A 13,441-nucleotide genomic window follows, 5' to 3' on the forward strand; every position below is an offset into this window, starting at 1 on the left:
ATCACAATAGGCGTAGGTAAGGGTATGCAATAACGTATTTATTGGAAAAAAATGGCACGTCACTAATTTTGGCAGATTTTTAAGGCAAATCCTTAAAGTTTTATAATAAACTGAAAATTTTCTCTCTGAAGATGTTGCTAGAAACAGCCATTGTCGAACAAATTACAAAGAAAAAAAATATATTACAGCTAAAAAGAGGTTGTGAAATTAACTATTTTTAGAAGTGGGATATGTTTCAAATTTAGTTGATGGAAAATATCTGACTTTGTTTTGTGTGCGTTTCTAATTATCTGAATTTTAATATTGCCAATATTTCGTTTAAAGTCTAGTTGGATCTCCTGTATCCAAAGTACTCTTTGTAAAACTAGGTAACATGGTATTACATAAGAAAAAATCTTGCATGCCTTTTCTCTGTCCAGAACCAAGGCTAATACGGTATTTCTGAATTCCTCACAAAAAGTTTCCTTTGAGATTAAAACGTCCAACATTTTAAATTTTAGATTAAAATAATAAAAAAGGAAATCTACATTTTCAGTTTTTCTGTGTGTTCTGCTGAAAACCAACAGGAAATTGAACTGTTTTGTCTGAAGTCTAAAGCGACCTATAAGATGCATGCAGCAATCCTTGTTTTTCCTCGAATCATGTGTTCAACGAATGTTTCATAAAATTAAGTACCATACCTATAAAATCGCCCTTATTCAAGAGTTGACCGAGAACGATATATTTAATTGTCTTCAGTTTTGTAAAGATTTTTTGAGAAAGCATATAGATGACACAGGACGTCTTTTTATGAGTGATGAGGCGAATTTTTGTCGTCTATATAATCATGTAAAAAGACAAAATATCAGTTACTGGTCAAGAGAAAATTCATGAAAAATTAACCAAAGACAACTGCATTCGCCTAAAGTTACAGTTCAAAGGTTAGAATTATTGGGCTCTATTTCTTTGAAACAAACTATCATTCTGTTTTTTTGTCAACTTTGATGCCCTCTTGCGGTTAAACAAAGCAACTTCAGATGGAGGTAAATTGAGTTAAATCTGCTTATTTGAATTGCAGCAAATTATGGTACGCACACTGTATCTATTATTTACTTGGCCTACTTGTTCTCTACATTTGAGTATCAAAGGAAATCAAAAATACCTGTACCGCTAGCAGCCGCCAGTCCCCCGGCTATGCCCCCTGCCGCAGGATTCTTGACAGCCTGTTGCGTTCCTGCGGTGATGACCTGCCGTCTCCGGATGCGCTTCCTGGCCGTCTGGAATATCCTCCAGTACAGTATGAGGATAACCAGCAGCGGTAAGTAGAACGAAGACGCTGTGGCGAAGATCTGGTAGTAGAGGTCCTGGCTCACCAGACACTTTTTGTCGCGTATCCTGAGCTCCCAATTGGGGTCCTTCCAGCCTAGCAGAGGCGCTATGCACACTAAGAAGGAGACCAGCCAGATGATGAAGATCATCATTCCTATCCGCTTTGACGTGCGCTGGTGTATGTAGTCTATGTTGGTGACGGCCCAGTACCTGAAACAATATACAGGGTGTAAAATTAACGTTGCTACAAATTGTCACGGCTGATTCCTCTCGTGAAAAGAAACGGAAAACTAGATCAATAAAATGATTCCCAATTTCAATTGTTTTGTATTAATTTCTCAATAAATAGAGTAATTTTTCATTCAAATAAACGTAAAGTTGTGCAAAACTTTAAGATGTTATTCCATTGTGGTGAAAATGTAACTAACTCGGCCAATTAGTTTAAAAGTTTGTGTCAAGTCAATGGAACGATTAATTGGTAAATACTTTATTGATTTTATTCAATAATAAATGCCCAATGGCATATTGTTCCTCCAAAACAGCACGGCTTCTTCCAAAAAAATCGACTGTCACTTGTCTTCTAGATGTAGCTAACACCTGGACGAAAAGTTTAGATAAATTTCCGGTAAATGTTATTTACTTGGATTTTATAACAGCTTACGATCAAGTACCAAAAAATTGATTAACACCTAATACAACATTGATATTTATTAATTAGAGGAAATGTTCTGGGATAGGATAAAGTTCTTCGATAAATCGCTTCTTTTCTATTAGATTTATATTTTACTCAAATGTCAGTATGTTGAGATGTTCCTCAAGGATCCGTTCTTGGACTAATTCACTTTATTATCTACGGACTTGACTTTGTTACATTGTTACAAATACTCATTTCTTTTTTTATCTATTTATCTATGTATCACATATAACCTTCATAAATGATTACAAGTCACGAGACCAACAATAGTATGGTTACTGTTCTATTTCCTTCACGTTGACAATTAAATTTAGGTAAAATTAAAATTTATTAAAACAATAAGATCAAGATTACATTATAACACAACATTCTGTTTCACCGGCTGCGATTAGTGAATCTTCACGTAACTCTAGTCAACCGATCAGCGATAGCATTATCTTGAGCGTGATAACGGTTTGTCACTGTTCGTTGCAAACGAATCATTAATGAAGCAAACAAGTGAAGCAAATATTTAGGAAATGTTCGTTACCAGTACCAGCTCTACAATATTGGTTGCATAAGCTCGGCGGTTACGTGACTTGTAAACATTTATGAAGGCTTTGCATTAATAGGAATCATCTTTTTATTAAGTTGTGCCGTAGAATTTTGGCCAACCATTTCAGTCATAATCTGTATTTGTACATTTTTAATTGACAATAGGAGTACCTAGATGGACTAGTATGAAACTAATAGAGTCGAAATCTTGGAAACTAATACATAATTGAGTTTGAAAGAATTTTGATGCCACTGGGTATTTTGGAAATTTAAAGTTCGTTTATTTCATAATTCTATTTCAAAGAAAAAGGATCTCCATCATTTTATTCGTAAAATGAGATACTTTCGAGTAAATATTTCGTATAGTCTAAAATAAATATAAGTAGACAACTCTCAAACTATTCATTTCACAAAAACACAGATTTTTTAATTCCAAATGCAATATAACATACCGAGAGACAGTAAGGGGCAAATTCCTACACCACTGAATTTTCCGATGATTATTTAAAATTATAATCTGGAAAAAAATAGTACAGTTTTTTTGAACAGTTTTAGAAATATTTTCGATGAATTCAACTATGTGACAACTTCATTTTACATAAAAAATACTTAAACTTAAAAATAACTCGTTTTTCTAATAAGATATCTTCTTTTTTTTCTTTAAAGTGCAGTTCCAAATAAAATGAAGTGTAGAATAGAAAATATTCAGTGGCGTCGAAATTATGGGTTGTTCTACATGTGCTACATAAAAACGTAAGAGGAGAACATTATCATTAATTATTTTGTAAGATACTGTTGCATTATTTGAATTAAAAAAAAATTGCAGTGGCCATATACAGGGTGTCGCACTTAAATGTGATACAAGCCTGTAACTTCTTTGTTTTTTGACCGATTTCAATTTTTTTTTTAGAATGTAGGATAAAAAAACTATCTAACTTCACAAAAACAGATTACGTATTCTCATTCAGCATCCCTTAAAATGTCTTATTACCAAGTTTCATCAAATTCGATACATCTTCAGACGAGCACTAGTTGGCCGTGTATTGCATTAATAAAAAAACAGCACTATCATAGTCGGAGAGAATTTTTTTTTACCTTACATTTCATAAAAAAAATTTTTAATCGGCCAAAAAATAAAGAAGTTACAGGCTTGTATTACATTTCGCGACATCATGGAGTGCTCGCCTGAAGTTGTATCGAATTTGATGAAACTTGGTGGTAAGACGTTTTGAGGGATGCTGAATGAGAATACGTAATCTGTTTTTTGGAAAAAAAAAGTCGCTAATACCAATCAGCTGTTTTGATGTCAAGAAAACGCGTCCTAGTTGTCCGTGAATTGCATTAATAAAAACAGGAGTATCACAGTTAAATCGGGTTTTTTTTACCCTACATTCCCAAATAAAAATTTTTGAAATCGGACAAAAAATAAAGAAGTTACAGGCTTGTATCATATAAGGCCATTTTGACTAGTTTTATTATCACTTTTATTTTATTTTTTCTCTCAAATTCCATTATGATTTTGAATTATCATCAACAATGATTTTTTTTGGAATATATAGAGCTTGGCAGGGTATTAATTGCAGGAATTTTGTACCGTATCACTGCTTTTCAAATTTTTCATAGTATGCAGTCCCTGAAATTACTGGATACATCGAGAAGTTCTCCTCCCAGCAACTATTACAGCTCCGGAAAGTTATACATACGTATAAATCAACCCCGTCAGCATATACGCACCCTACCTGTTCGCCAACCACAAGCAACTTGTATGGGCTTGGGCTGGTAAGTCCCGTAAACCAACCCCAGGCTCTTCGAGAATGTCTGGTTAAGTGTTTCGCGGTTTCCCCATCAAAGCGAATTGTTTGCTTGGCTTAATTTATATCGGGGTGTGTGGAAAATTAAAACGATATAGATTTTCCCGGTCGCAATTAGGGGAGAACACGTGGAATGAAATTGGGAAGGTATAAAAAAAGTATACTCTTAATTATCGGAAAACACTTTTTCACAGTTTTGATGAAGTAAGATCCCAGCAGGAATTAAGGCCATACATTAAGTTTTGAATTGTTATAGCTAAGGGACTATTAAGCAAAAATAGTTTTTATCATGGTACCAATAATATGTAGGCTTTTGTTAATAGGAATTCAAAATTATTAAATTGTGACGCGAATTTTGACATTTTTACAAATATATAGTATGTTATAATTGTGTATTTACATATATTCAATTTTACAATTCTTTATGTTGCAGTTCATTGCTGTCAGTGGGAATTTTGTCTCAACAATTTCAAATGTTTCATTAATTATTTAAATGTCAGTTATTATGGAGAAATCAATTGTTGTCACACGATTTTCGGCCAATTATTACGTAAAGTTATTGAAATAATGATTATTCGTTCAAATCACCTCTGTTGGTGTGAAAAGAACTTCACCATATCTTACATGGTGGTTCATATTGGAACGAATGCGAATATATTTTTTCGAGATCGTAGAAATAACGTTATTACGAAATTTTGTTTATATATAACGATGTATTACAGAAACATTCTTTGCTGTCATTTTGTACTATCCTGTGTCATAAATTACTTTAAATGTATTACGCTATAAGTTCTATTTTTACGTTTCGTTTTAACTATATTTTAATTTTATCTACTACTGTTAATTGCAGTTTGTAAGATAAATAGTGCTAGTTTTTGGAATAATTATTTATTTACATGTTCAGAGAACGATATGACTTATAACCTCACTAATTATTTATTAGTTCTGAGTTAACGAATCAAGGAAATAAAATAAATAAAAATAGTTGAATTTGTTTCAACTTAACCGGAATTCGTGTTGGCTATATTTTTTCGTATAAAAATTTGTTCTAATAGGAAACAGTTTTAATCCACATTTATCACATTTTATTTTAATCATCACACATCACATATTATATGTTAACTTAAAATATTATTCTGTAATCATAATATATTTTTTATGTTCTAATTTAATAACGTATGCATTTTTAAATTATCTTGTAAATTTCAGAACTCGGTATTAAAGTCTTTTTAATTAACTAATCAAGATTCAAATTTATGCTATTTATGTCTTTGTTAATGTAAACCCAAACCAAACCCAAACTTTCAGATACCGGATTTTTTTTGGAACTTTCTTAACCGTCCAATTGAGATGATCTTTATAAGATAATTGCATCTTCTCCCCATGGGAAGGTTGAGAGAGGCCCAGAGAAAGGTCCAGTTAGTGCGTCCATTCAGTCAGGATTCTGAAGGGAACCAGTAGCAGGATTGTCACCCCTTTCAGCCTCTGATAGCTCTGTTGAGATAGGATCACCAACACGGTAAGTGTGTTACTTTTGACAAGTCTATAATTGATCGATATTTACTTACACCACAGGACACTCAAATCTTATAGATTTAACTTTTTATTATTATAGAGGAATAAAATATGTTCAAGCTGTGAAAAAACTGTATATATTTAGGACTAAAACTACTACAAGTGTATTATAAAGATTATAATCTACCATACGCGCCTAAAGTATGGAATAAATTAAGTAAAAACGAAACAAATTTTTTTGGGAAAAATCCTCGAACAGGTCGATTTTTAATTTAAAAAATACACGTTTTAGCATAAAAGGCGATTTTCAACCGTCATTTGTTTTCGAGTAACCCCTATTTTTTTTCCTGATTCTGAAATATCGTTTCATTGTCGATCCGACAGTATTAAAATGTTGCCATCTTACATAGGAAAGTTTTCGAGAAAATGACGATTGAATGTTAGAAAACGTAAATTTTATTCATTAAAAAAATAACAATCCCAATGTCAAGCAAATACAATTCATTAAGTTTTCTACCTAAATTAAGCGTTCGAATTGCCACCCACCGACTTCTTGACAATACGCAAGTCTGTGTAGAAATTCTTCTTGAACATTATGAATTATTTCTGGGGTAACTGTGTATTTCATCTATAATACAATTTTGGAGTTCTTCTAAATTTTGTGGTCTATTAACGTACACTTTGGACTTTAATTAGCCACATAAGAAATAGTCCAGGGGTGTAAGATCTGGGGATCTCGCGGGCCATTCTATCGGTCCTCGTCTGCCGATCCACCTCCTACGAAAACAATCGTCCAGAAAATCTCGAACAGGGCGCGCATATGCGGAGGTGCACCATCTTGTTGAAACCATATGGTGTCATCAGGAATATCAGGGTCATTATCGTTAGAAAAATTACTGCAAGCGTTAAAACAAGGTCATTTTGTAAAAACTCTAAATATCTTTCTCCTGTAAGGGTTCCTTTAAAGAAGAAAGGTCCTACTATTCTGTTGTCAACTATTCCAGCCCACACATTTAATTTCTGTGGGTGCTGGGTATGTGTCTCTGCCATCAAATGAGGATTTTCCCGACTCCAATACCTGCAAGTTTGACGGTTCACTGTATCATTGAGACAAAACGTGACCTCGCCTGAAAAAAGTATTTGCTGGTGTAAATCTCTATTTACTTGACATAAATCCATCATAATTTCACAAAAGTGTATGCGGCGGTCGGGATCGTCTTCGTTGAGTTCCTGCACAAGTTGAATTTTGTAGGGATGATATTTTTCCTTCCTCAGGGTGCGGAGCACTGTGGTTTGACTAATTTCATTGTTTAATGCAACCAATCGTGAAGTATTATGAGGATTATCTACCATACTTATCAAAATGTTCTGTTTGTGATCTTCACTAGCGCTTGGGCGTCCAGGTTTTGGAATATCTACAACATTGCCAGTTTCTCTAAATTTAGATTATATCTTACTGACTGTTGATTGGCTGATACGACGATCTGGATGTTTTTCATTAAATAAATCGCAAACTTCCTGCTGCGTTCTAGTCTTATCCCCGCATCCGATAAGAATTAAAATTTCAATTCTTTGTGTGACAGTTAAATGTGCCATAATACTTTAAATTCAACAATAATTTTTATATCGCTTACAATACTTAGAAAGTCGGTATGACAGTGACACTTTGTAAAGATTTACACCTACGTGATCCATAAAAAACTTCAGGCATTTCGAAAAACTAAATTTGATAAAGTTTTTGCTTTATTTTAATTGATTTGGGTTTTCTAACATTCAATCGTCATTTACTCGAAAACTTTCCTATGTAAGATGGCAACATTTTAATACTGCAAAATCGACAATAAAACGACCTTTCAGAATAAAGAAAAAAATAGGGGGTTGCTATTTAAAAAAATGTCATGACGTCATTACTCGAAAACAAATGACGGTTGAAAATCGCTTTTTATGCTAAAATATGTATTTTTTAAATTAAATCGACCTGTTCGAGGATTTTTCCCAAATAAAATTTGTTTCGTTTTTACTGAATTTATTCCATACTTTAGGCGCGTACAGTATAGATAGAATTAAAATAATAATTATTCCCATTCTTCCATAGTTAATAGTAGTTGAAACATTTGTTTATTTAAGTTAACAGTGATTTATTGGCCAACCACAACTGTAGTTAGATTTGAATAATTATAAAAATACATCTTTTTACATATGTCTAGGATTCAATGTCGAAGCACGACCTAGCTTCTCGAAAGAGTTGACAATTTATAACATACATTTTTAGTCGACTTTCTTATGCAATCTAGCATGTTCCTCATGGACATGGTGATACTAAAACTGAACTATTCTGTCGTGCTGATTCATAGACCAACCCACTAAGACGAAGACGTGTCAATTCCCTAGTGAACAGTTAGCATGGAGCTCAACAACTGCGCCCTCAGTCACGATACGATGAAACTGTCAGTGGCGTATGTGTATATTTATATTTTATACATCATTTATATGAGAACCGCATCTGCGGTTTAAACCGGTAAACTCAGTATGTCACACATAATTGTGGAGTCAAGTATATTTGGAAAAGGAAATTTTTATAAATGGAATCATGTATTACATTATTTATGTAACCACGTATATATTGGTGTATTACAAGTTCCGAGAGGGTTTCAAATTTTCACTCAACTTTCCAATTGAATCACGAAGCCATGTCCAGTCATTACTCAGGGCCAATCCCGGCCAAAGTAGAAACTCATGTCCGAGGGGATTTAAACTATGTCCCACGTGAAGCGGAAGATATTGCGCAGAAAATGACATTTCGAAAATTTCCGCTGAAATTTTCGGAGAAGCTCCCAGGCGCCGTAATAATGAAGTCCCAGCAGATGACACTGTCGGACGCCCATGCTGTCAATGCAGCGAAACACGCGAGGCGCGCAGAAAGTTTATCCCAGTTCCAGATTTCGGAAATTAAAAATTTCTCCTAAAAATGCTAAATTCGAATTGGAGAGCCGCAGACAGAACCAGAGTACTACATCAGATCCATCACTCGTTTCAGGCGACTATAATTCAAAGATGAGCAAAATCCAAAACCAATCGTCCAAACCTAAGGCAGACTTGGTTACAGGACTTCTGCGAACCAATGAAGCAATGAGTTCAAACGTCGACCCTGGTACAAGTTTAGTAACCAGGAACGAAACCAGTAAGTGTAGAGCCAAGTTTATTATTATTTGCATTGTATAAAGCCTCTGCTTATATTGAACATTCATTTAATGTAAATAAAATTTTTATCGATAAATTACAAATTTGTACAATTCGAAAGGTTGTTAAAATTTTTGCGAACACGTTGCTGTCAGCTTAGATATTAGATCTAGCATCCCATCTACCCAGACATTGTCCAATCCAGTGGTGAAGATCCCAAGGGATAAAATGAGCTTCCAGAAGCTTCCTAAATTCATAAGCACTCATAGTGATAAACGATATTGATATATACACATACAGGAAGTGTCCTCAAAAACAATTACTGCATCAGGCTCAGTTGGAAGCCTCCAGAAACTGTGCTACCATCCAGAGGGTGTGCAACAGTGGAAAAAGACAAAATACCTTTTTGCTTTGTTTTTCACCCACACTAAATCGATCAAAGTATGTATATGCGAACCGGCAGTAGGTCTACTGCTCGCAGTTAAAATAAGTTGTTTCTTTTAACTGTCATCCTTCAACATCTAAAGGTTCCTTGCTTTTCGTTATTAGTCTAGTGCAGGTAAAATTGTAGAATCATAATTACTTTTCCTTGAGGTGTAACCATTTTAAACTGGTACTATTATTGCTACAATATTAGTTTCGACTGGACAATATTAGTCATCCTTTATTCAACGAACTTGCTTATGTGTTGCCGAAAAAAGTGGCAATACCGAACACTCACTATAATAATATGACTTGCTGTTCCCTCTCGATTGCAGCAGTTCTCAATATGTTTGCATTTTATTGTCAAATAAGATCAGTATTTAAAAAAAAAATTAACAAAAAATATAGTTACCTTTAAAAAATAATTCCAAAGGTTGCAAATATGTTGCATATGTTGCATATCTTTATATGCTACAGACATGATTTGAAATAACCGAAATTAATTGTTAATGTTATATGCTGACTTGATATATGCGAGAAATTTCGAATGTAGATGTCGTATTACAATACTTTCTGATAGTTGTCGCTGCTGTCAGATTTCCTTAGCAATCAATTCAATGCCATTAGTTTTTGTTGAGGGACTAACAGTGGGACTTTAATCCCCGACATTAGCGATTGAGACCTGTTACAATATTTTTAATTCAACTGTAAAAAAGTATGTATTATTAACGTCCCATATGCCACCTGGGACCTGGCACATAAAGTCATATCGAGCACCTCAATTTGGCCAGATTGCTCGAGAAGTTCGGATAACTCGATATCACTTACAAGATCTGGGCTTATTAAATTTGTCTGCTCCGAGAAAATCAGATCAAAGTAACCGAGTACACTTCTCCGAATATCAATTTAATTATTATAAGGCGAAATTCGAGAATTCGCGAATTACAATCGACAAAGCAGAGCTCAAACTGCAGATTCACAATGATCAAATTATGGAAATATCTGACGAATATTCCCCAAGTTACAAATGGAGTTTGTATAACACTTTGTACCTGGTAATAAGAGGGTAATTTTTTATACATATTCTTTTCTTATAAATTACCATTGTCTGTCATTCACATAACATTCCGCTTTCCTTTTCTTTTTTTTCTTTCTATCTAGGAAAAAATACTAAGTAATGATCATTGTTTTAGGAAATTTTCTTGTGATTTCGAAGAAATATATAAAAACAATGCAATTGACTTTTGCAGTTCCAAGATATGAACCAAACTTTAATTTTTTTAAATGGGTCATCCTGAATATTGGCCGGATTTTGAATTCCCCGCTTGTTTCTGATTATAACGATATACCTTATGTATGTATATATGCCTTAAATTATTTGTTTCAGTGTTCAGTGACGATACAGTGAAATTATATGTTTTAATTTCAAATTTTTATACCTACATTATGAAAACGCATGTATACGAAGCAAGAGAGGGTCGATATGGATAGAGCCTAGGAACAAAGAAGACGATATCAAATAAATTACGCCGACTTAGTCATTAAGAAATTACGGGATCCTTGAACTAGAAATTTTAAATGCCATAGAAGAGGATCCTGGTACTCTTAGGTGTTATACAAATCTGGTTAGTAAACATATGATTTATTTATTTTTGTGTATTTCATTTATCATTATTGATTACTACTTGGGTTTTCTGCTAGATTACTTGTTAAATACTGTGTCATATTTTCTTATTTAAAATAATTAAACTCATTTTTGTGGGATTGTGGGGCTTTTTTAACGTTTCCTTTAAATATAAAATTTGACAACAACGCACAGCCCAGTTTCCAATTGTGCATGCTCTACCACTAAAGCGCGCCATAATTTGAAGGTCTAGCGGAGGGATAAGAAAATTACGAAATAAAGGATATAAAAAAAAAAAGAAGAAAATTGAAAAAAATTAACTATTGATACATGTTTCTAAAGGTCAAATGAAGCCTCTATAAAAATATGACCCCCATAAAGTTACATCCGTATACATGTCACATACAGAGTGTTAGAAGTTTGACTGCCTTAATTTTAACAGACGATACAATACATTAAAATAAATAAAAAAACATTATAAGATATGGGTCTTAAACTCAACCATTTCCAGGAAAAAAATTATCAAAACCTCCAATTCGATGTACAAAAGTTCGATTAATTAAGGAATATTGACATATCTGCGTGCATAGAATACCATAAAATACAATGTTTATCACTTTTTTGAATTTCTTTATGCTTAATTCTAAAACATAATTAGCTTTGTAATAAATTTAAAATTCGATAAAATTCATATCGAGAGCAATGTGAAAACGGTGCAGCGGTTTATTAACACGAGGTACTAAGATGTCCAGCAACCACCAATACGCAATTCAGTTGGTATCTGGATTCGACTGTGTTGGAGTGTTTTTTGCGTACCACTATTTGTCTTTCTCGAGGTGTTTTCCAGCCAGTGCGCGAAAATTGGATTCGAAGGTGTCGTGAGGGCATCGAAAATGGTGGTGGCCATTTTAAGCATATTATGTTGTAGTTTGTTTTGTACTTGTGCATTTAAAAATTACTGAATTTTGCTTTTTGGTAAGTACCTAAATTATTTTTAATACGTATGATAATTTGGAAGGCGTGAATCTTTGGGTACTTAAAATACATATTTTTCAAATACATAATTTGATTAAAAGTTAAGTTCCTGTTTTAAGAGATTCATACTTACTAAAATTCGAGCTAAAATTTAAGAACAACACTATCTTCGTACTACAAAATCGATACATTTTATTTTATTTATTTAAAAACTGGAAAACAATTGTCTTGAAATTTACTAAATGTTTCACAATAATAGCTGTTTACATTTTTTCCGTAGGACAAGTCTGCCACGTGCACACGTAGTGTGCATCAACAGATTAAGCGCTGCTGTCACGTTGTGATGAAATATTAATACTCGCTATATTTTGAAAACTGTTAATCTTACGCCCCTGTAATATACAACTTTTTTGTTAATTTATGATTACCTACGCTATCTCATGCTGCAGTAATGGCATTCAAACGTCTTACACCCTGTATTTACCTTGATAGTTTGCACAACATCTTGGTTTATTTATTGATACTGCACATGGTCAAGAATGCCATGGAACTTGTTTTTAATAAACTAAAAAAATTAAATTCTTTCATTCTTCTCATTGATACCAAGTACCAACTTCGGTCAATATTTTCTTCCTTAGGGCATATAAATTATTAGATCTTTCTTCTTTACTTTATCTTTCAGAATCCGCAATACAAAGATTTACATGGGAGTCAAATTAAGACTTCTTGAATAGATGAAAATTATCTTTTCATCAGGGCAAGTTCTGACCTATATTATTCTATATTAAATTTATATTGTAAATTACTTACAGTCGTATAATAGACACCCACGATAATTTTTTTACGACTGTAAACTTCACAATGTCCTGTTATGGATTCTATCTTTGGCAAATAATACTTTTGCATCCAACAAAGGCGCCTTCGGGTGGAACTTTGAATTAGTTGGCAGAAAATGGCACAAAGGAAAATCTTGGCTTTTGTCTGTCTATCTGTAAAAGTGCTTGTTATCAGCGGTTTCCAAAACAATTGCTTATAATAAAATTTATACTGGCTTACGGCTACGTCTAAAGAATGAGACCAAGCCCTTTTTGTTAATTTAAATTTACATAAGTACTGCATTGACGTAAAACTTTCAGAGACTCAGTTGTTTCCAATCCGGTATTGACGTTGTTCATTTAGGTTGTTTTGTTAACTTCACAGCAATTGTTTAACTTTGTAACGAAACAGTTTTATTTCGTTCTATATTCATAACAGCGGTAGCCTTTAAATGTATTCGTTCAGGGATTTACCTGAAGTCCACACACATAACTCCTTATATCAAAGTGGTTGCCTGATTTTTTGGAAACTTTACAATGGACAACTCCGCTTGTATGGTAC

General features: G+C 33.4%; 1 protein-coding gene across 1 annotated transcript in view; it reads right to left on the reverse strand.

Annotated features, from left to right (window-relative positions):
- The window catches only part of LOC108917679 (5-hydroxytryptamine receptor-like), a 303,827-nt gene that overhangs the window by 16,067 nt on the left and 274,319 nt on the right, over positions 1-13,441 (reverse strand). The window contains exon 3 of the mRNA XM_018724408.1: positions 1,142-1,518. Within this exon, the coding sequence (XP_018579924.1) occupies positions 1,142-1,518 (377 nt within the window). The remainder of the gene's footprint in view (positions 1-1,141; positions 1,519-13,441) is intronic.

The sequence above is a fragment of the Anoplophora glabripennis genome, unplaced genomic scaffold (assembly GCF_000390285.2).
Source record: "Anoplophora glabripennis isolate ALB-LARVAE unplaced genomic scaffold, Agla_2.0 scaffold44, whole genome shotgun sequence".
Classification (NCBI taxonomy): Eukaryota; Metazoa; Arthropoda; class Insecta; order Coleoptera; family Cerambycidae; genus Anoplophora; species Anoplophora glabripennis.